The 25,307-nt window shown below is 35.8% G+C and overlaps 1 protein-coding gene across 1 annotated transcript in view; it reads left to right on the forward strand.

Annotated features, from left to right (window-relative positions):
- The window catches only part of tox (thymocyte selection-associated high mobility group box), a gene marked incomplete at its 3' end in the record, with an annotated part of 48,795 nt that overhangs the window by 11,894 nt on the left and 11,594 nt on the right, over nt 1–25,307 (forward strand). Inside the window, exons 3-6 of the mRNA XM_079244263.1 lie at nt 5,057–5,122; nt 9,862–9,972; nt 14,120–14,401; nt 23,552–23,797. Coding sequence (XP_079100389.1) covers nt 5,057–5,122; nt 9,862–9,972; nt 14,120–14,401; nt 23,552–23,797 — 705 coding nt within the window. The remainder of the gene's footprint in view (nt 1–5,056; nt 5,123–9,861; nt 9,973–14,119; nt 14,402–23,551; nt 23,798–25,307) is intronic.

Here is a 25,307-nt window from a genome sequence, read left to right on the forward strand (position 1 = left end):
TCCTTTGTCCTTGTCTGTCATCCTAATAGTCTCTCTCCCCCTCTTTCTCCCCCTTCCTCCGACCCTGACCCACTTAGCTGGCTGCTTGTTATTCAAACCTTTGCTTTACTCACACAAATACAGACATACACACACAGAAATGGAGAAGCAGCAGCAAAGATGAGTGTGAGAGAGCATGAGGAAGGAGAAAAAAAAAAGAGTAAATTGGTTTCACTACAAACCTCACACTTTTATATCTCCTGCTGAAAGGTTCATGATACACACTCAGCACTGATAAAAACATAAATAAATGTAAAAAAAGATGGATTTCTGTCTCACCCGTGCAATGAAAATAAATACGAACAACAACATCAACAGAAAAGCTACGGCATGTTAATGGCAGGGTTTGAGATGCTGCTTTAACTTTGACCTGCAAAAACTGGGAATTATTTGGAAATAATTCATGAAAGTAAATTAATCATAATCTGTTGTAAGATTGGACACATGGACCCATCAAACTTCTGTCTCTGTAAAGACAGGTACATAATCTTATGTTTTCTGTGTTTATAGAACATAATTAATGTTGAAAGATCTTTGCTGAAACATCACCTAAAGAAAATCTCTTATTTAGAAAACAGACATAGAAGTCTATTGTGTTCAGTTTAAACAAGAAAAACTAGTAGCTCGCTGTCTAACTGCAGTTATAAGCATAATTACATGTGTTTTTCTATAATGATAATCTGTAATATGTATAATTGGTTGCTGTGATTCTTTGAATCTCAATATTAAAAACAAATGCATTTAAGTTTATGTTCATTTTTATATTAGTCATATAGTGTGGTAAAATGTCAGCATATATGATATATACAATATGATGATGGATGTTTGCTTAGACCACTAAACAATTATCTGAGGTTCTCCTTTTTACACTATGACTGAAAACTGTTATCATCACATCTTAGTAAGTAGCCAATTATTTATGATGTGCTTTTTATACCTTAAATGTTTCCTGTTTGTCAAGCCAGCGATGATTCATCTTGTTTTTGATGCGTTGTGTGGAAAGATTCTGTTGCTGTGATGATCAAGTTCTGTCGGTGAATCTTTAATGAAATTAAACATAGAACAAGAACACGTTATTCATGATACTGGTCATGTAAAAAATTTTGAGACGGTCTTGTTCTAAAGTGCGTCATTTCAAGGCAGCTTTTAAGAAGCCAGATATCAATTCAAATCCCTGACAGACACTGAGATCCATCTCTGTCTGTATTTTCCTCCGAGTTAATGAAGAGCGTAATAGGTTCCACTCCGACTCTCACTCTGAGCGCCTGCTGAAAAGAAATCATCACTATTTATTTCTCTCCACTGGCTTTTTTTCCTTTGTCCTCATTCTTTCTCATCTCCTCTCCTCAGATGGTACATACTGTAGGTTGAGAGCTATATTTGCTCTTTGGATTGCAGGAACATATTAGCCACTTGGTTTACCCATTCCAAATTACTGTAATTGCACAATTTCTAATTGATGCAACTTTTCTGAGTGTAAATTGAGATTCAAACCTTAGAATTGAACATAATCAAGTACATGCAGTCTTTAGGTGTATGTCTTTAGCTTCACAGTTGACACTGTGTTAATATTTGCAGTTTTTTATCTTTCAATCTGCCGTGTTTTCAGGATTAGCCTTTAATCCACAAGTGACATATCTGTGGATATCCTCGTAACGTCACCAGATTCAGGTTGTTTTTATTTTAAAATAAGATTTTTGTAAAAAATCGTAATTAAGTTGAGTATTGATTAATTTGATCTTTTTTTTTTTTTACTTGTTTGTCCTCTGCTAGCGCTGCTCTAGACTTAAACATAGTAAGACAAAAGACTAATAATAATGCTTTTAAATAAACAGTTAGCAATTGTTTCACCCACATTGTTTTGTAAGAGCAGTTTTTTTTTTTTTTAAACTCACAGCTGTGTGAAATAGCTTGGATGTGAAGCTGTAGACAAAAATTTTATTAAACTTTAAAAGTTTTGAAGGGTTAAAATAAAGTCCCTTTATCCCTTGTAATTAAAAAAGAGAAGAAGATCAGCTGGCACAGCCGCATGGTTTAATTACATGTGTTAATATTTGAGTTAGAAGTTGAATCCAAACAGGCTGAATTGGTTGTCATGATGTGAAGCATGCTAAAGAGGACATCACTCTATGAACTACCTTCATAAATGGATGCAAGCAGAATGTGCAACAACTTCAAGTTAGAGTCTCTGAATATGTCAGACGATCCCCAAATTGTTGTTGAGAAGCTTCTCCAACACTTTCTGTTCACCGATATTTGGGATACATGGTGTTTGGGCAAATATGCAAATACCAAGCAGGATGTCTTTTTAAACCTTCTAAAATCTGTGGTTGGGGCTTTACTGTATGTAAAGTATTCAGGATACATACACAAATCTTTAGCTCAGTTAACCTCAAGTGTGTAGCAGTCTAGTGGCAAAGATGCAGTACGAGGAAATTAGTGACTGTGTTTTTATCACTTTTAATAAGACTCATTGTGATTGAATTATGAACAAATAACTTAGTAAATGGAGTGGGTTCACTTTTGTGCCACTCCACTCTGTTGTAGCATCATATTACTACTGTAGCCCAGAAGGGACAAACCTAGCAGCTGCTCTCAGGTGGCGATATTGATGGTTTCTGTGGCCATGGTAGGGTTCCCTGCAACCTTTTTAGGAAAAGGGTGAAGTATGTGGTTATAGTTTATTACTGATATCATGAGACATCAGTCATCTTTTGGTTTTGTCTAAGAACAAAACTTTTTGTGAACTTTTTTAAAAACCCAAATGTAGTTTAGATAATTACTTTAAGTATGTAACAGCGTCTTGAATAATAGTTTCAGTTTTTACCATGGAGTATAATTAAATGAAAAGAAAATGTTTCGACTGGCGAGCTGTCCAGGGTGTACCCTGCCTGTCGCCCAAAGCTGGCTGGGATAGGCTCCAGCTTCCCCGCGACCCTGAATTGGAATAAGCGGTTCGGAAAATGAATGAATGAATGAATGAAAATGTTTCGGCTCATTCACCGTTAAAATTATCTATTTGTTTAACCTGTAATCAGAACTAATTTCTAAAAAGTTACTGAAATGTAAACATGTTGTGATTTACTCACCATATTAAAAGATTTGTGCACAATATGTTTGCAAAAGGAGTTTTATTTACCCACCAGTTTCCTAATTTGCAAGCTCCACTGTTTGTCAGCTTGGTTGAGTCGCTAACATAAAAGACATGCGAGTGACATCACGTAGGCCAATCACATGTATTTTACACCGTTTCCTTTTTTGGCAAGCGCTGCAATTTTGTCTGTGTTAATTTATCTGAAAGTACTTCTTTTCAGAAGGCTTCCAGATAGTGTTACACATCACATTGTGTATTCATTACTCTTTGACATTTTGCATGAGAGGCTGTGTCAAAGGTAAATGGGAGATGCTTATATGTTAGTGGGGTCAGCAGGCTTACTGTCCCTCCCTCATCTCTGATTTGTCTGAAAATGTTGCTCATCCTGAAGGAGAAAGAATGAATATCAGACTGAACAGATGCAAGTTTATTTTTGGTTGTTACATTAAATGGTCAACGTCATGTATTTGATATGAACTGTTACTGCTATAAGGCTGTCCAATCACAACACTGTTTTTCGGCTTTCTGTTGACTTTGTAAACTTACACCTCATTTGCATAATACCCAACAGCTGGCAAATGGATAGGGCTGCTACACCTGTCTGTTCACCTGTGTGTGTGTTTGATTGTGTAATTGTGTGCACAAGACAGTGCTTAACTTCGACCCACCTGTTCAAATGTTCTTGTGTTTGTCAACTGAGACGATGAGTATGTGCCTGGGATACCATGAATTATTTGAATATGGCTTATGGATGCAAATTAGGATTTGTTTGGCCTTTCTTTGTGTGCAATGTATTGATGAGTAATAGTAACTGAAGGTAGATGTCCTTAGAGTGAAGCACATAAAACATTCAGCTACTAATAAACTGTTCATGAAATTTTATTATTGTTTTTATTATTGTTTCCTATTAATTAATAAAAGATATTTATTAGATTATGATACTAAATATTTATGGGCTATAGCTCTAAATATGTAAACAACCTTTTCCTATCTCCTGACATGAAAACACTCGTACAACAGAAAGTACTAAATTGAATTAAAATATTTATGTGAACATAAAAACATGTGAAAAAAAATACAATAAACGAGGATATACACTCCCGTTTAAAAGGCAGTGGGAGGAAGCCAATGCTTATTTACTACCACCCTCTTGCATACACAATTAACTAACCATTAATTAAATTGGTGAATTTTATAGCATAGTTATATATTAAACTATGGTTTAGTAATAATAGTAATAAGTACATTAATATTATTAATGATAAAAAACATTATCCTATATTCGGCGATCCTTATGATGATGTATATAATGATTGTTTAAATAAAATAAAACATGTTTGTGTATACTTGTGGTTTGCTAAATTCAGCCAACACGCTTAGTATATAATAATAAGACATCATTTATCAATTTTTCTATCGTAAACGAAAGTTTCAATGTTAAAAGTCAGCTTTAAATTGCTGTATTGGCCAGAAGGTTGATCCTTTTCTGTTCAAGGTTTGAAGTTCTAGTAGAGAAATGTAATTGCATATACCAGGTTAAATAAAAGGCATTATGCAGTAAATGAAAGTTTTTTTTCTACTCTTGCTTTGATAAGTTAAGTATTTGTTGGTGATTAATTGGGACTAGATACCCCTCAGATTGTGATTAGAATGTTCTTGTACAATATGCAGCATGTTGTAATAATTTATGAATTTCATAATAGTGTAGCATAATATGAGAAAAGCAGTTCACCCAAGTATCATTTTGACTACAAGGTCACTGGCAGGACGTTCAACGTCTATAGAAAATGACAAATTAAAAATGGGTTGGCTGCTTGCTTTCTATCAGTTACAAGCATCTCTAGTCATGGCTGGCTGTTCTGTGTTTGCTGTGCTTGATTCTAGTTTGTTGACATTGTTGCCCTTGCTTTTTGTTCTCTCCAGCTGGATGGGGACACCATGTTCCTGGGTATGCCAGAAGCAGGCCTTGACTTCGCCTCAGCCAATCAGGTTAGTGTTTGTAAAGCAGTTTGTATGCTCATCTATGTGAGCCAGACCGAAAAGGTATTTCCCCTGTGAAGTTGTCTCGCTTATTTTGGAGTGTTAAATATTATTGAGCCATTCTCTTAATAAAATGCAAAAACGATTTAACAGTCATTGATGTATAAAACAGAAAAAAAAGAACAAAAATAAACAATGTATTTTTCGATAAGGTTCTGCTTTTCTTTTTGCTCCCATCTCAAATTTTAAAACTCAAAGCAAACTTGCATGACAGTAACGTGAAGTAATTTTCACTCTGTGATGACATACTGTCTCATCTTCTGAGTTTGGAACGTACCCAGTTTGTACATAATATAAACCATATATAAAGCGGATATGCTGAAAACACACAGTCAGTGACTTCATTTAATTTGCATGTAAAATCCTGTTTTTATGCTGTTAAGATTTTGGCAGGTAATGTCTTGAATTTTGTTCAGTCCAAGTTAAGGATGACTAAAAGATCCAAAGTGTTAAAAGTCCATGAATGTGTGTTGCACCTTCGCTTGTGCACAAGTGAAATGAGTCCTTCATTAAGATGTAGTTATAATTGCAGTAGAAAAGAGAAAAAAGAGGCCAAAATTAGTGACAAACACAGAAACAAAGACATTTTATTACCTTCTATGGAAGGTAATAAATGAAAGATGTGCTTAGTTAGGCTTTAGAAAAGCATCTTGTGACACCACTACATAAACATAGGTGTGGTTGAACTTCATAGTAGGGAGTGTTATTCAAATGTCTTTGTATTTTGGAAAGCTCTGATGAAGAGGCACTTCAACAACAGATACACTTTAAGACATCAGTACAATGGAGAAAAAACTCTGTTCAGAAGAGAAATGTGATATTATTTTACATTAGACTTTTGTAGCTTCTTTGAAATCATTTGATCATGCCAGATTTTGTCTTTGAGTTCACCTTTAGCTATTTCAGTCTTATTTCCAGTCACATAAAACAAACTTCCTCCTCATTCTGTTGAACAAATCAATAGCACTTACAGCACCCAGTCAGAGGCACCTAAAGCATTACAGTGTATTTCTGTTTCCAAGCTCTTTCATGGCTCATACCAAAAGAGCTGCTGCAGTGTTGCATGGCAGTCGACACGAGAAAGATTAAACCTTTGACTTAGAAAGAAGTTCCTCCAGAAGCTAAGTTTAGCTTTATTTATCTCTTCTAATGCTGGTGTGACTGCTTTTGTACAATGATAACTTTTTATATCTTTAAAATGTGAAGAAGTCACATTCAGAAGTTCAGAAATCATTTTATGGTCAGAAGGTATTTTATGACTTAATGGAGTGAAAGACAAAATAATCTACCATTTTGTTTTTTTTAAAAACAGTTTTACCTCCCCTGCTCCTCGTCTCAGTAGAACAGATAATGTATGTTAATAAGCTGGTCATGGAAGAAGAATGGAAATTTCCATAATAAACCACAGCGTTGGTTACATAAAGTCAGGTCTACATATAGGAGTAGCTTATGGTGTACATACAGCTGTCCTGTTGTGTCACTTCTGTGCCTGGCTGTTATTAGATTACAAGGCAACTGCTCTGGAGCTGTGCTATGCACCAAAAGCTGTTTTCATATGACTGTGGCTCTTGCTGCATTCAGAATGTAGTTTCTGGAGGCTAAACATTAGGGCGCAAGATGCGTGTTTGTTAGGGCAGAATTACCTCACCACCAAGGAAAGCCCATATTAATAAGAAGCACTGCTACATTATTCATAAAGTACCATATAGAGAATATTGTGTGGCATAGAGCTGAATGATTTGATGTTTTATTCATAGTGTTATTTTGTAAGAAGATAGGGAGTGGTGAGTGGAATAAGAATTTATGGCTTTACTATTGAAGTACCATTGCTTCAATAAAGTCAGAGGTTGTTGTGATGAATGTGATCAATTTCAGTCCAGTCTGACCCTCATCCTTGTCATATTCTGAGTTCTTAAAGGAGTAGAAGTGATGGCCTTGTGTTACAGCAGAAACATAGAGGCTGTAGGCACAGAGAGAGGGCTGCACTACTTGCAGGGCTCAAAGACATGTTTTGAGCAAAGGTGAATGATGCACATGGTATAGCAAATTTCCTGCATCGAAAATAATTTTATTTGCCCAATCAACATTTGTCAAATATGAAACTTGAATTTAATCTTAAAAAATGTTCTACCTATCTATCTATCTATCTATCTATCTATCTATCTATCTATCTATCTATCTATCTATCTATCTATCTATAGATAGATAGATAGATAGATAGATAGATAGATAGATAGATAGATAGATAGATAGATAGATTTGCATTTTCTTCTTGTGTGTGTGTAGTATAATTGTTAACAGTAGTTATAAAAGTTGGTGAATCAAGAGATATTAGTTTTGCAGCATCAATAAAACTATTTTCATCTTTAAGATAGAAAAAATGTGTTTTATCAAAATTTTCATTGCTTTTGCATCAAATTTGATGCATCTGATTTGACAAATTTGCCCTGGTTTTATGCAATATGGTCAAATAAAAAATCTCAACTTAACTGGACATCTGCTTACAGGCAAACTACAAATAATTCTTTTTTTTATATATATACTTTATAAATTCAGGCATGAGGGAGTTTTTAAACTGCTCATGGTGGGTCAACATGCCTTGTCATATTTTTAACTCAACGCTCCCAAAGTCATCTTTTGATGTCTTTCAAATCCCGGCATTCACTGCAAAAGATGTCTAAAAACATCTTTTGCGGTTTCATTATTTGGAAAGCCACTTTGGCTTTGGATGCGTGCATCAAAATGTCCTCAAAATGCAGGTTTGCAGCACACATCCACACATTGCAAACACAATTGGAGTGTGCACTCTTAGGACATCACAACACACACTCCCAACCAAATCGACCCTCCATTTCTGTCGTCCCACAACTCAATATTTTGTGTCCTGGAAAAGCCAAAAGGCTCCAAAACTCTGCAAGTACGGGACTCTCTGCTATAACGATGACTGGCAGCCACTGAGTCAGAGGGGTTTACTGTAGTTACAGTAATGCCTTTTTAACTTTTTATGTTTTAGGTCAGTTTTGATCAGCTTAGAAAAATTATTTTCTATCATTGAAAAACAGCAGAAAGGCCATGAATACTGTTACATATGTATTCTGTTTAACACATTTAGTGAAAAAGATTCAGACAAAGACTTTGTTTCTTTATAAGCAGTGATTGACAAATCGTAATGATCCCAGTTCAAAAGAAGGTTATGTTATTAACCTCTACTGTACGATAGCGTTTTACTATGTTATCAGTCTCGTGCAGAACTGAACTCAAAGGTTTCATGTTCATAATACACATAAAAATAATCCCAACTTTTCAGTATGTTCAAATGAAATTACCATTTCCTCAACAGCATTAATTAATAATAATAAAAAAAGCTTAAATGAAATAAAAGAAAATAAAAAAGCAAACGTCAGTGTCTGTGTGAGGATAAAGCAGTTTTAGTTTGAGCCGAAAGTTAATGTCAGCATGCTAACATGCTAATGTTTAGCAGGTATGAGGTTTACAGTGGTCGCCATCTTAACCACGCCTGTTGTTACGGCAACATTTGCTCATTTGAACTTTAAACTGAAAACTATATCAGCTTGTCTCCATCATCTATCTGCAGTTTACATCACACTTCAGTTCACCTCACTGCTGCCAGGTCAGCAACTTTTCAGATTTCCCGTTTCTTACTGCCACCAAGGAGGTTATGTTTTTTTTTTAAATTTAATGTTTCAGTGTAGAAATCTGCCACCTTTTCCTTGTTAACCATGTGGAGACGGTTTCAGAAGAGAGGTGTTCTTTAGTTTTATTTCTTATAACTGGACAGTTTTCTTTCCAGTATAACCTAAATTCACAACTGCTGTCTTTTACATGTGCATAAACATTTTTCTGTTATATATTTAGGTTATTATTAAGAAAATAGCAGTCTTCAAAATCAAAAATCAGTAATTATACATGCTTGAATTTGCCACAGATTACTTATAAATTGCAAGTGCGGCTTTTGTTCCTCATTCTTCCGTGGATTATCTGTAAAGTCAGACACTGTTCAGGGATCAGACACCTTTTGTTCAAAGAAGCTGGTTTGGGCGCAGTTTTTAATATTGCTAAGAATCAGCATGCTTAGTTTCTCCGCAGACTTATTGCTCTACTTAGTGGTTATGGTGACGAGAAAAAAAAGAAGCAGTAACTTGATATAAATGAATAATAGTACTGCATTGTGTTGTGGGTATAGCAGACTTCACCTCATTATTCTGACTTGCCTGTTTGTAGCACTGTCAGTTTTTATGTGTATGTTTCTTGAGTCATTGCAGCTGTAAAGTACTCAAAGTAACCTTTTCTTATCAGGGATTAGCTGCGAAGGAAATAAACAAGCAATTTATTTACAGCCTTGCTTGGTCTCTCTCTAAAAAGCACATTGACTGTCATTTTTTTATTTCTTTCTCTTTATTATTTTACCTCCACCCAGTTTAACTGTTCATTGCTGTAGATTTGAAAGCAATATCCCGCACACATAAAGATAAAACCTCTTTTAACTAGTATATTGGAAAATGTGTGTGTCTCTATGAGCGCTGTATGGAAAATGCCGTTTTATCTCTCTCCCCCTCTCTCTTGTTTTGTCCTTGCTCCTCTTCATGGCCTTTTTGTTTGACCCCTGACCTCCTCCTGCTCTCTGGACCCATTTCAATCTTTGTTTGTCTTTGTGATTCTTCCCACAGTTTCGTGTGCCACAGCCCCCTCACCCTCTCAGCAAGGTGACGCCACCCACCCCAGCCTCACAGTACTGGAGGAGGGATGCACACATGGCTGACATACACCGCCTACCCTGGGTGAATTCACACACACGAATATTCACACAAACGCATGCATTCAAGCCAGTTCTGCTCTGAATCTGCAGTTTGAACCAAAACAGCACCTCCCATAGGAAAGGAATGTCACAGCATCAGCTACTTAAATTTGTTCAACAGAGCCTCATATTTATTATTATTCATCACTAAAACCTGCAGTGTCTATAATGTAACTAAGCAACATGTAGAAGCCGAACGATTTCAGGTCTATCCTCACCTTTAGATTTTTCATTTTGACACTTGTAGTCTTAAAACTTCAACTTGTAAGACAATTGTTAGAGGTTCAGAAAAGATTTTTGTCAGTCTATGTGGGGAAAAGGGTTGTGTATAAAATTTTAAAGAATGCATGATCTACTGCATTATGGTTTGTAAAGTAGTTATTTCTTGTTCATGGTAGCTAACATTTGGTGTTTCTACAGCCTCCAGCTAATTTTCTTTTTTCTTTCTAGTTATTTTTATCCCCAAGAATTGCAGCATCATTATTGCATTGCGACAGTTACACAGCAGTCGGGACTAAGAATACGTTTTAGCATAAAACTTTTATTGCCTGCAAGTGGCACATGAGTTGAAATTGCTATGGTTAGCGCTTTGTCTAAGGAGATTAAATCAACAGCATCAAGTCTAAAGTTTTCCTTTGTTGCTCCTGCAAAAGTCCATGTTCAGAAGGACATTGGTGCAGGTTTGATTACTTAGCTCCAAATTACGTACCCCTCTCATAGATGTTGTGTGAGCTTGTGTGTGGTTTAAGGTTCAGTTCAAAGAACATTTCAATCACCATGCTCATTCGTGTAAAAGGTTTTCTGAGTGTGTTGTGGTGGAAACCTACGATCCGCCTTGAGCAGATTTCACCTGGTCTGAGCAGCAGACACTGTTGCATAAATTACTTTTATCACATCCAATAGCTGCAGCAGTGATTGATACAGGAAATGCCAAAATCTGAGGAAAACAAAAAAAAAACTAATACAAAACTGAGATTTGCTTTCTTGTGTCTGCATAAAAGTTAAGTCTTGTATCGTATAAAAGAGCTTTTGGTTTTATTATTAGAAGCATGACCTTCACCTGAGGTTTTCGTCTCTTTTTCATGAGCATAACAAATACTAAATTCAAAGGGCCCAACAGCTTTGTCTTCTTGTACATCTGACATATAACATGAGCTCATATATATATATATATATATACATATATATATATATATATATATATATATATATATATATATATATATATATATATATATATATATATATATATATATATATGTATATATATAAAGGAACATTAAGGAATCACTGCTACTGTGGTGAGGTAGACTAACGTTGACAAACATTGTAAGACGTGAAGATTTAAAAAACAAAACAAAAAACAACCCACTACTTTTGGACACAGTGGCTAACTACCAATGTGCTGCATGTTAATAAAGCAGATAAAAATTTTTTACAGAAATTGATCAAAAAGTACACTCTTCAAATGGCATTTTAAAAGTAGGAAGAATGTTTTTAATGTTTCCTTTTAGTGATGATTCATCATCCATTACAATCACATTTATCAAAGTTTTTTTATTATAATTTTTTTTTACATGAAACTGGTCTTATTACTCATATCCATGTGTGCTTTTACATATTGTATAAAATAGACATAGCGGTGTGAGAAAAGCATCTGTAATGTGAACACAACATGTGTGAAAAGACTCGATCCTGACTACATTAGTCTTTCTAGCAGCTCCCAGTGCACAAGAACAGCCCATTGTACTGACATGAATGGAGGAGCAGAAAGAGAGCGAGAAAGAAGAGTAATTTATGCAGAAGTTGAAGAAGTGATAGAGTAGGGAGAGGGAGGGAGAGTGAGAGGCAGACAGAAAACAGACATGCAGTATAATTTATGCAGAGCTCTGAGCTCTATCAGAACACTATGTGGAGACTGTGGAAAAATACTGTTGGACCTGATAAACATTGTAGTTTAGTGGGATATCTACATCCAGGCTCAGAAACGCGTGTATTTTTCCACCTGAGTACAGGAGCAAAATGTATCAAACATCGATATCAAACTTCTATCAGTCTCTACTGCTTTACTTCTGTCACGTTACCCTTTATGATATATAATACTATATATGATATTTTTCCCCCATAACCAGGAAAACCTGTATGATGTAACTTTTATAATTGTGGCATCCAAGAACTCGCTTTTGTTTCTGTCAGAAGGATGAACACTTTTAAAAGTAGTATTTTATTAAATATTCTTAATAATATCCCTTGTATTTACATTAAACCAATTCATGGCCTAACTATAAACAGAAGTGCTTTTTTGTTAAAGCATTTTAATTATAATTAAGCTCCTAAAAACTTATTAAAATAATTCATGGCTCCTTCTTCACAATTCCATGCTTTCTCCAATGTAGAAGTTTATCAGAACTGATAGATATTTGTAGACAGAGCCTGATCAGGCCTTTGAAGCTGGATTAGAAGAGTTTGGTCTGTTAGTTAGTCTTCCCAGCTGATAACAGGAAATTACAAATGTGTTAAGGCAAACAACACGACTCGCGGTTTCATGCAAACTTTAAAGATTTTTTTTATTTTTTTATTTTACCCCTCAATCCATCCATTTTCTACACCTGCTTTATCCTATTCAGAGTCTTGGGGTTGGGGGGGGGGGCGGGGGGGGGCTGGACCCTATCCCAGCTGCCATTGGGCAAGAGGCGGGTACTCCCTGAAGGGGTTGGCAGTCCACCACAGCGTATTATGTCATACATTAGATATGAACAAATGTATTTGCTTTGAAACTTAGCTGAAATTGGTAAAATAAACCTCAGCATTGGTGCAACACAGTCTCAATAAAGCAGCTAAAAGTAGCAGTTAAAACAGCGGGGTAAATTATGCTAACATTCCCAGTTGATGCCTTTTAGATCCAACAAGCTGAAGGAAACAGGGAATGATGCTGTGTGTATGTTTGTGAAAATGCAGATAAAGTAGTCTGTAGCCCACTACGCCATGTTTAATGATGCTCTCAGTCCGGAGGTGGACAGACTTTATTTAGTTGGTTATGTCTGATGTGTAGTTTTTTTATTTTGCACATTTTATTTGAAAGTGCTGAATCAATCAGCTTGAATCGTGGTTTGCCACAGTGGCTGTGAATTATGTAGCGATCATATAACTCATCGCTCCGCTCGCAAGTCATGCAACTTATAACTGAACACTGCATGTGGGTCTGAGATAAAGCAGAAAAGAGGGAGACAGAATGAAAGAGTGAGAGATGAAAGAGAAATTGAGTATGAGATTAGGAGAGCAAAAGCGCAAAAGAGGGGTGGAAGGAGAAGGATGGTAAGAGATGAAGAGCAAAAGAGGACGAGATGGAGAGACTGGTGTGGCTAGCCAAGCAGAAAAGGCTGTCAGTCTCTATAAAAGATCTCCTCTGTCAGATTAGTATGAGAAGGCTTCTCTAACACTGCCTCTCTTTTCTCTTGTGTTTCTCACTCTTCTCTCACACGACTCTTCTCACTCTGTTTCTTTCTTCATGTCTCCCTCACGTGGCTTTCCACCCAGAAATATGTAGTAAACTGCTCCAGGTTTTCTTTTTGCATGTCAAATTAGCACTGATTTATTTTTACACACAAAGATCTAGCTGTGCCTATTATTGTAGACAAAATGGGTTGTGCATGGAAATGACTCCATTGTTCTGCTGCTGAATGAGCGAATATTTGTTAATAAGGCTTTTCTTTTAAGACGGGGAATATCATTAGTGATAATTAGTCTGCGATAGAAACTCCGGCTGAGGAAGAGTGACTACATGAAAAAACACAGAGCTGTAGTTCAGACTGGATTTAGCTCACTGAGATAATGGTAATGGGCAGTTTTTACAATCTCTCCCATCTATTAACTCTGACAGTAATGTTTCATGACACTTAAGCCTCTTATAGTCCTCTTTATATTTCTTATTGATTTTCTCCAAGTTGTCATTTTGCTGAAGGCAACATGTCCTGCCATCCCAAGCTCTCAGTATGATGTAGTCTCACATCAGTCATGGTTCTCCAAGGCAAACAACAGTGTGTGTTTTTGGTTTGTAGATAACATGTACTTTTGTACAAGTAGCAATAACTTTTTTTTTTTTTTTTTTACATTTTTGCTCATCCCTTTAGTCATACCAAGGGAATGGACTGTGCGATGATGATTTCAACATCCCGCCCATCACTCCCCCCACCCTGCCAGACCACATGCTGCCCCCTCATCTACCCAATGATTCTTCCTCTGGACCATACCACCCCATGGAGCCCCCCTCCAGCTCAGCTCACCACCCATACCAGCTGCAGGGCATGGACCTCCCCACCATGCAAGCCAGCCAGGACGGGGCTGGTATGTTGACCCAAGACGGTGGCACGTTCAGCCCAGAGGGCGGTCCAATGACCAGTACTCTTTCTGTGGTGAGTTGTTTCAAATAAGTCACACACCGATTATATGACTGGATGCTTTAGCAGTGCAGAGGAAATAAGATGACTACTTGTACGAGTACAAAACACCAGAAAGCACCACCTTTTTTATTATATTACGAATTAGTATATAAAGTGTTAGAAAATGTCCTACACCCTGCCCACACACACACACACACGTGTTTTTAACCCTTCTTTGCTAAGCTGAGTCATTTCAAGGGCTTGAAGTTTAAAACAGAACTTTTTCCTTTAAGCCTTCAAATCTAGTTCATTAACACAAAATGATGAACACATTTGTATGTAAGATTTGAAAATGAAAAATCCCCAGAAAGTTTGCTTTGTTTTTGGGGTATTATGAATGTGCCACTGAATTCTGATTCAGACGAAGCGGGCTTGGTCCGCCTGCAAACACTCTGTCCACTTCAAGTGGAGCAAATTGACAAAGCAGACTGCAGTCAGGCCGTGTCTAGCGGGCTATGTTAGTGTGAATGCACCGTAACTGCTGGTCTAGGTTTGGTGTTTTCAATCCAGAACCAGGAATATGTGTAATTGAGAAGTGGTATTTTTTCAACTAAAAAAACTATCAATACATCTTTCCCCCTATAATTACTGAGGGGAGGAGGCATTTTGATTTTAGCAGTTGCTGCCATGTGTTGCTCTACGAGAGTAGCCCACAGGTTTTAGGATAAGTACACACACTGTGGGCTGAACCAGTTAAAGAAAAAGATCTGTCCCTTCTCTGCCTGTGATTGGCTTTTATTCTACTTCTATGTCTGGGAATTTATGGGTTAAACACCAGTTAAAATAGATATGCAAGGAAAACTATCAAAGTTTGAAACATTAGGCATGGGACTGCTCAGGTTATTGCCTTAAAGCTTCAGCATGTAGCATTTAGGAGCATTTGTTTGTGGAAAAGTATCATAAGACATACATTTTTTATTAATGAAAAAATATTAATTAATTAATATTAATGAAAAACTATGTGAAAATAAAAATGATGTTGTTTTTATTGCTTCAGAAGCAGCAGTTTATCTACAGTATAATCTCCATGTTTTAGCTTCACGTTGCCCTTAAGAGTGAATCTGTTCCAGACCAAACCCTACTTTAGATCCATCATTTTCTGTTCTTCACTGTAGCAGTAGTTTAGGTTTAGGAGGGGGATTATTTACAGTGTGAGCTCCGACTAGACCCTACAAACTCAACATATTATTGCCGTATTGTTATTTGAAATTTCATCATATTTTTATCATGTTTATTACTACTATTACTACAACACTATTACTGCACAATATTTTTTTAAACCCTAGTAAGTTTTTTGGTCATTAAATATTTTTTAAAGACTGAGATTGTTTTTCAAAATGATGATTTCAACTTTCTTTTTCTTCATTTTACATGTTGTTGAAATTGTTCGGTGAAGTAAAAGTGAAGTAAAACTGTATTGCTCAGTCAGAACTGATGGTTGTGTTAATAACAGAGGAAGCATCTGCTTTGTGTTATTGTTCTACAAATGCATAAAAATAGTTCTTACAATTTACTCTGGAAAGATTAACTAAAACTGCTTTCAATTACAATGAGTTACGCATTACAGAGCCCTCCATCTAAAGTCCAACATAAGCTTTAAGATATTATTTTAAAAAAGTGTTAGTGTCACCATATATCCACCTAAACTGTACTTTTTTTTATCTTGTCCAGTGACTACAGATAAAAAGTTGTCATTTGGTTAATTCTGGTACATTTGACAGAATTTACATTTAAAAACACCTGTGTTGATATTTTATTAGACTTTCTCATTGTTATAGTTATTCAGTATTTTCATCATGTTGAAGTTTTATTCTAATGTGTTAATGATTTTTGAATGAGCATAAATTACATGATGTGTATTTTGGTAACCTCAGGTTTATATAGTTCTCTACTTTTTTAATAAACATGTCCGTATATTTGTGTGATTATCAGAACTTCACAGTTTTTTATTACCATTAAGAACTTTTTTTTATTCTTACTGATCATTTCAAATGTTTACATAGAGGCAAATAAATGTCTTTCATACTGGAACTCCAGTTGGTCTAAAACTTACCCATTGCAGGTTAGACAATATGTTTAACCATCCAAGTCTGTTCTGGTGCCACTATAGTCTTGAAACTCATTTTGATCATACTATTCATCCAGACTAACAGCAGAACATCTGTAGGATTAGTTAAGGACATTTCGGTCATTGTCCGTCTGAAATCATTTGTGACTTTGTCCAGTTGATCCTCCACAACACAGAGTAAGCAGCACATTCGGTTCAACTTTACTTTCAAAAATAATACTTCATGGTGGACTATCAGTTTGTTTCTTTATCAAATTTACTTTGATTCACTTACTGGAAGCAAGTAGAGAATCTCAGCGGGTTGCCAGATTTGAACTGACAGCCTGCGGGTATATTTTAACTGTATTCTTTCATATTTCATTCAGTGTAACTGTGTGAAATAAGATATTGCCTGGGGCAGTGTTATTTGAAGGCCAATCATAGCATCTGGTCGATCTGACATTTGCTTCATATTTTAAGTCTTCATTTCACAGTAAAGTGAAAATCTTGCTTTTAGCTGTGACATTCTGATGTGGCAGACTGTGTCATACAGTAAAGAAATGAAAGCTAAACCCGGGACTCGTAGTTTCTTCAACTGTCATAGAAACTGGCTGCTCGGAGCGGTGCAAGAGGTTTATGAGAGTCAGTGTCTGTACTAAAGATTGCTCCTGTTTTTATTCAGAATTAAACTTTCTCACCTCCCACTGCTGATATTTCAGTCCTCCTGTCTGTTTTCTTAATCTTTATATTAAATATGCCTGATGTAATATTATGAGTAATTCTGAAACACACGAGAGGCTTTCAGCCTGACTATAGCTAAATAAGAATGACTGTTAAACACAACAACTGATTTTTTTTCTCTTTTTTTTCTAACAGTTTTCAATTAAATTCAGATTTTCTTTCGTCTTCACTTTAGATGTGATTAACCTGTCCGTTAACTACAGAACAATGAAGATCTTTATTTCCTGGGCCTGAAGGCAAGCTCTTATTTCTCTGCTTCAGTCCTACTTTTTCTCTCTCTCTCACTCCCTCTCTGTACCTCACTTTTATATTTCCATGCTAACATACATTTACTGCCAGACCATGAATTATCGTTGCCTAGCAACCGTGCTGGGCTCAGCCTAATCGGGGTGGGTAGAAAAGGGGCTAGAAAGACTGAAGTCAGAGTGTGTGTGTGCAATGCTTTTCCTTCAGGAGACTATGCAGTTGGAGTTGATACTGAGATTTAATACTGCTCTTTGTCATATTTTTTCCCCGCAGCTGTTTTAATCTTGATTGTCTGAAAAGATTACCTCAGAGAGGTTTGTCCTCGTCTGCTGGTTTGTTGCTTACATTTTTCCCAGTTTATCAATTCTGATGTCTACATCTCTTTTGGTTTTCCTGCACTCATGTCACGTAATATAGCAGAAAAAAAGTTTCTAGTTGTAAAATAATCAATTAACTTTGCAGCAGTTACTTGTTCAAAAAAATGTGCTTCTAAAAATCAGGACAAAAAATTATATAATTTAATAACCAAATAAATAAAAATCAGAGGATACATATTCCATGTTACAGTTAAGGTAGTATTGGAAATGAGACTACACTTCAGAAGACTGTCTTGTTATTAGTCTTAAATCAATAAATGTCAATTTGACAAAAATGTCTGTTTTATGGATTACCTCTTATAATTACTGTCAACCCCTACACCAAAGTCTCAGAGCAAAATTAAATATCTGAGACAAGGAAACTACTGCCCAAATTGCATTTATTAATCAGCTGCTCACACTTTTTTTTGTGCAAAATTGTCCAATATTGAATTAGCAAGATCATAAACATTCATCTATTTTGTTTCTCTTTTTCCCTTTTTAATCTCATAGACACCAGGCTATAAAATGTCTGATATTTTATTGGTAAAGCAACTAAACAAGAAAATATTATCCACATAAGCATGTATGACAATCATCATGTAAATAGGTATAAGTCGCAGCTGTAGTTTGAACATTAAGTCTCTTGAATAAAAATATTTTTAAACCAGTTTTAAAACTGCTGCCACACACCAAAACCAATTTTGTGTCTGCATTTCCTTGTTTCTGAGTCTTTGGGATGGTAATCATAATTAATCATACTGACATACTATTACCACGAATGTGTTTATTTAATAGAATATGAACTATAATTTTAATGAAAGCCTGGAAGAGTCACCCTGGGTAAAATGATGACGTTGGTCAAATGCTGCAGAACAGCTACTGAATAGATTATTTTCTTTAAACAAATTGAGAGTACATGAAGATCAAATGAGATAGGAGAGAAAAAAAAACCTTTTAGGTCCAGATAAACACGATTGGTAGAAAAATTGCACTTTTTGCACATAAATGTTTTATGTGCAGTTATTTAACTCTTCAGGTGTTCAGTAAGACTAAACTGTTTTTATTTTTTTTGTTTTTGTTTGAGTAATGGACAAAAATGTTTAAAGAAACCCCTAATTTATAATTCAGTTTCATTGCTGATTCACTTCAACTACTGCTTTAATCAACATTTGTCAAACCCTGTTTTGAATACTCATTTAGGCAAACGGTTTTTTGGGTTTCTCATGCAATCACAACTTACAAATTCCTGTTTTTACTAAAAGTGGGAACATAATCAGAATTTCACAGCTCTGTTTATCATGTTGAAACCCCTCATAAACCACACTGTTGTGAAAATGTGAGGCCACTATATGCGACTAGAGCTTTGACCCTGACATGACTAAGTCATTACTCAGACATCAGGGGTTCCCCCATCATCAGAATTTACCTCACTCTATCCCCTACACCTCAATCACTTCAAAGGGAAAATGTGAGTTAGACTTTTCTTTTTATAGCTGTTTTAGGTGGTAAGTTGTTTTTAGATTGGGATTGCCTTATATTGTCACGAGAGTCTGTGGTGTGATCTTGTGAACTCCTGCCTGACCCATGTCCTTCATTTTCCTTGAATGCATTTGTCATTCTGAGCCAGGTCATTTAAAATGGGTTTTATATTCAGCTATAATCTCATATAATTTCCTTCATTTATATAATGAAAGATAGTTTTAGTCATATTTGACGTGCACTTTAGATCAGTAAAAGGAGGAAAGTTTTGATTTGTTTACATCGCATGCACGGTCAGGATCCCAACTTCTTACATGATTTCATTTAACTTTTAAATACACGTGTCAGAGAAAATGGCTTTTGAAAGTTTATGACCCCCAGCATGTTTTTCTGTTTACTACTGTGGCATTTACTGAAGTCCTGACCCAGCCAACGCCAAACCACAAATAGTAATTTTCAGCTTTTCCATCAGCATTTACATAAGTCTGAAACCCGTTTCCACGTTCAAGAAATGTCGCTTTGTGTTCCATCTAAATACCACAGTGGTGTTCAGAAGCTGCTGCCAGTAACCGAGTTCAGGTACTGCGTTCCCAAGAGGGGCACGGCAGCCCAGACCACATCCGTTATTATTCAATGCTTACTAAGGTGGAAACTTTAAATTCATACTGTCATCCAAGTCACATCTTCATATTTGTGACGATTGGTGTCAAAGTTCTCACGTTGAGGTTGACAAATGTTAACTTTTGTTTTCCTAAGAAGTGGACAGAATATCACAAATGACTGACTCACTTCTAGACTGCTTGCTTTTTGCCAGTGCCACGTAAAACTGAACTAGGGGATGAAAAGATGATTGGAGTCCAAGGTTCCACTAAAAAATTTATTTACAGCATTTTTCATCAATTGCACAAATCATACAGTAGTTTACACCATGTAGTTTCATTTAGATGTTTTAATGTCACCTTGGCTTGGTACAATGTAAATCACGTGTCTCTTACCACCAAACTAAACTATTGCAATCTTGTTTTAGCAAATGAAGATGTATCATTATCTACATTAGCTTTTAGCATTATTACACTGCTTTGTCTTCATCAGACTCAAATCATAATGTCATGTGAATATTATGTAGTCTGAATGTAAGCTAAATAAAATGTATAGGCCTTAAACTTTAATCCCAGAGTCACATCGCATTGATCTCTTATGATTCCTCCCTTCTACATGCCTTACACGCCATCCTTTGTTGATTTGACTCAGCGGCATCATTCCTTACTGAAACACAATAAACTGTCCCACTTATGAGAGAGTAGCTACTTTTATTTTCAAATACAGTGTGACATAACATTAACATAATAAGATGAATAGAAACTATGTATTTTGTGTTAGTTTAAATCATAAAGTTGTTTATGCCTCAACCCAGACATGTTGATATTGCACCCCCTTGTTTTTGCCCTTTGTTTCAGAAGCAATTGTTTCCAGTCACAATGACACATGATGCATTTATGACGCAGGTGTGACAGTAAAGGTGTGGCGTGTGTTGTCTGGTCACTTTATATCCTGCAATAAACATCCTTCTGATACATAACTGAGGCCTTTAAGACACAAACAATAAATGCATGTGTATGTGTTAAGTCTGCACCTGTGGACTCAGCTTCTTCTCTAGATATGTAGCCACTTCTCTGGAGTGTAGCAAATGGAGTTTAAAAAGCTCTATTGATGTACTTACACTTGAGTGGGAAATGGGAATTGATGTTTTAAATGACTTCTGATCCTCTTTTCCCTCAGTGCTGTATTGCCTGTTGCCACGGTTACTATCAGATTTCATTATTAGTGAATTCTGGACCGCTGCACACAGTAAAAACCTTGCCAAGCATAGACAGACTCTGTTTCAGGGTTAGGTCTGTTACATGAGCGTGTTATGTACCGCGGATACTTTTTCAGGCCAATGTGGAATCTAAGATTCAGACTTGATTTGAAAGCAAACTAAAAGCTGTCTCGGTGACACTTAACAAAGGCTGTCATTTATTTTTTATGACTACGTCTTGGCTGTAAAAAAGGCAGTAAACAACACTGACTGACAAAGCTGCATTAGTCATGTAAACATATCAATCTGTTAGTTGTTTTGTTTGTAACAATATTTTTCCTGAGTGTTTTAGCTACATCTTGAGTTTAAGCCTAAGATTTGTTCTGTAATTAGTGTTGGTTTGGTCTCCACTGTCCCATATGTGAAAGATTACTGTTCATCAAATCATAATCAAATCAAACTTTATGTATAAAACACTTTTCCTACAGTAAAATGTAAGACAAAGTGCTTGACACATTTATATATCCAGTAGTTATGTCAGCCCTATTCACTGTTTCTTTTAGCTCTTTAACAGTAATCCAATAATCTCAGATAGTCTCTTAATTTCTAGTTAGAAAGATTTATATGACTCTTCTCCAAACATGTTCCACTCTGTATGTTCTGCATGTGACACAGTCACTGAGTCGTCTGCAGGTTTATTTACTAACAGCAGCTGGTTTTCTTTCTGTTTTTGATTTAGCTTGTTAATTTCTGGGTCTCCTAACAGTTAATGGTTTTGTCCTCCCGTTGGGGGAACATGACTCCGATGTGTATAGGTATATGTATATGTGTATATATAGGCGGGAGTGTATGTGTGCCTATGTACATGCATATGTATGTAGGTTTTTCTCTCTCCCATTGTTTCTTTTTCTCTTTCTCTCTCTTTTCTCTCTTTTTCTGTTTTCACTTCTTCTCGATTCTCTTTCTGTCCCTTTTCTATCCTTTTCGGTCCGGTCTAGCAATACAAATTTTGTAATACAAACAATTATGCAAAATAAATAGAAAAAAAAAACAAGAATCCAGAAGGATTGTATCTGTAATGCTCCACTTGGCAAAGTACATTTGCCCAGTCTTCAACACAGCATCCAGGTAATCATTCTTCTTGCTTAAATGCTGGACAAGAAAAAAAAAATATCCTTGACCAGTAAATTACAACTTTCCATCATAAACAGTCATTTATTGGGCATGTCATGAGACAGTGTATACCACATTTTTTAGTTTTTCAATAATTGCTATGTTTACATTGATAGTGACATATTTTGCATCATATTTGGTAGCAAATAAAACCAGCTCTTGAGGATTAACATGTTTAAGGATTAAATATAGCTTTGCATTTGGTAAGCACATGTGCTGATCACTTGTGACTATTCAGGTTGGAAGCATGTTGATGACAAGTGTGAGAAGGAAATCTTGGCACTTCTTTGTTACCACTTACTTTGTTAGTGTTTGTCAGTGTCAGTTACCTCGGTGTAGGTTTCTCACTGTTTCACAGTAACACACCTCATCACAGTTTATGACAAACCCTGTATTTTACCAGTCACTGTCACTGGGGGAGATTGTTTCAGAGAGACAGACAGACTCTGAGCTAAAATGAAGGGTTTTAGACATAAAGTAAAAAGAGATGGTCCATCAATTTTGCAATCATTATATTTCGGACAATAACCCTTTCATGCATAGTGGCCGTATAGTGAACACCTATTTACAGGTTTTTTTTTATTGCATATTCATGAATGAGGATGGTATTTTTGTAAATAAACCATTTCAGTGGATGTTAGTGAGTCATCCAATAAGATTCCACTTACTGGAGAATAAATAAATTTATGATATAATTTAATATAATGTAATTACGCAAGTTTTCCTTTGCGATAGATAGGAAAAGAAAATAACACAACTATATTTTATAGAAGATTTACATAATATAATTATAATTATATATAATTTTATAGCCCTGCGATAGACTGCCGACCTGTCCAGGGTGTACCTTAGCTCTCTCCCGAAGGCTGCTGGATAGGCTCCAGCTCCCCCGCAACCCTTACTTGGATTAAGTGGGTTCAGAAAATGAATGAATGAATGAATAAATTAGATTTGATAAATATCTTATAGAATACATTATGATAAATCATAAATCATGATAAATTTTTAAATAACACTAATAAACTAAAAAAGTATCATTGCATCTGTTAGTGAAGGTGAAATACTTTATTTAAAAAATGTTGCATTATTTTTCATTAATTCATGCATGAAAGGGTAAAAAGAAACTCATTCTAGTAGAGACCTGTTATTCTGAAAATGAGTATAATGTGACCTATTTGACTGATGATGAATAAGAACAATTATGTTAATAATTGCACACTGGAATATTTTTTAGATAGTCAAAATCCAATGCTTTGCCTTCCCATTTTGTCTTTCTGCAGATGCAGCAGATGGTGAACTCAGATTCTCGGTTTACCAGCAGCCAGCAACCAATTGAAGCAGCACTTGGACCCAGGAACCAATCAGGCATGAGCCAACAAAATCAGTTGTCTACTATCAACCAATCCCAGCTGGGCCTTCATAGGAACTCTGTTACCCACAATTCCCCTTCACCTCCTGGAAGTAAATCTGCCACTCCATCTCCACCCAGTTCAGCACATGAAGATGACAATGAAGATGGACTCAGGGTAAAAAAAAAATCACACACAAAGCAAACACAAATATACAGAGACACAACTCCTGCAGTCTGTATGAGTCATTTGGTTCTATCTCACTGAGCTGTAAGCAGTGAGATATATTGCTATCATTTTTATTCTGTTGTGTGAGTGCATATGTGTGTATATGCGCGCAGACAGTGGAGACTCATAATGTTATATGTCATAATAGACCCATTTTCTCCGCATATCAACAAGATAAAAATCAGCTCCCTCACTGTTAGCTGTCTCACTCACCCACAACCACATAGCAACAACCTGACTCTCCATGTTCTTGGGAAATGAAACCATTACTGATGAGTGATATTTACCAATTTTCTCAGAGGCTGCAGATGGGTAACATTATGAACCAGCATACAGGTATACTGGCTTCAAGAAGAAATGGAAATAAAACCAAAATAGATCCCCAATATACTTTCACAATTCATTCCTGAGCATCCAAAAAAAGACTGTCTTTGTGATTATATATGTCTATTGTAAAGTTGACTTTATAAAGTCACTGTATGTGTTTGAAATATGTTAACCACTAGCTTTGAGTAAACACATACAAATTGTTTAAGGATTAAACAACGAGGAGGCGTGCATTACACAGTTTTATGCACGATGTGGAGTCTAGAACACCACTCCATTGTGCACCATGGTGTTCTTCCACAAAGGGCATTAAAGCCATGTAATGCATGGGTCCGAGTTGTTTAAACTGTTCATACCATGATCCCACAGAGTAGACATTTTATAACAAAAGTTTATTGTTACAAAACTTGCTAAATATGTTAAAGTATAGGAACTATTTTATGTTGGCACTGATGTACTTTTTATGCTAAACAACCGTTATAAAACTACAGTTCGTTTCTCTCATTCAGTCAAAAGCCAACTGGTCTAAAAACAGTTAGTCAAAGCATTGCTATGGTGATGCTTGTAATAGAGTGATAAAACAGTGATTCAACTTGCCAAAATACTTGTGATATATAGTATATACAAAAATAATACAACCAATTGGCATTAGAATTCTTAATGACCATGGTATAAGGATAAAGTACTTATATATAAGGTATTCCTTATATATAACGTATATCTCATACAGTACCAGTCCAAAGGTTAGACACACTTTCCCATTGGATTTAATGTGAAATTATGTCTAAACTTTTGCCTGGTAGTGTATATAAGGTAGATATAGTCTTAATGATCAAGTGGGTGTTGAGCTGCAGCATTTGACAGCATAATAAAGGTGAAATTTGAAAGAATAAAACAAACTGAAAATTGTGCATCTAGTTTAAGCTAAATGCAGTGATTGTACAACATGCAAAACCGCTAAAGAAGAAGGAGCTCACTGAAAGAACCAATTTCTATCACATATCTATTTTCTTCATGTTGTGAGAAGATCCTGCATTGATCATGTTCAAACTAAATCTGAATACAGTGGATAAATTGTTAGCCGATGTTGTAAGCTGCTGTCATTTTAATCAGATCTTGTCGTTGAGGATGA

This window comes from Telmatherina bonti (genome assembly GCF_933228915.1).
Source record: "Telmatherina bonti genome assembly, chromosome: 7".
Classification (NCBI taxonomy): Eukaryota; Metazoa; Chordata; class Actinopteri; order Atheriniformes; family Telmatherinidae; genus Telmatherina; species Telmatherina bonti.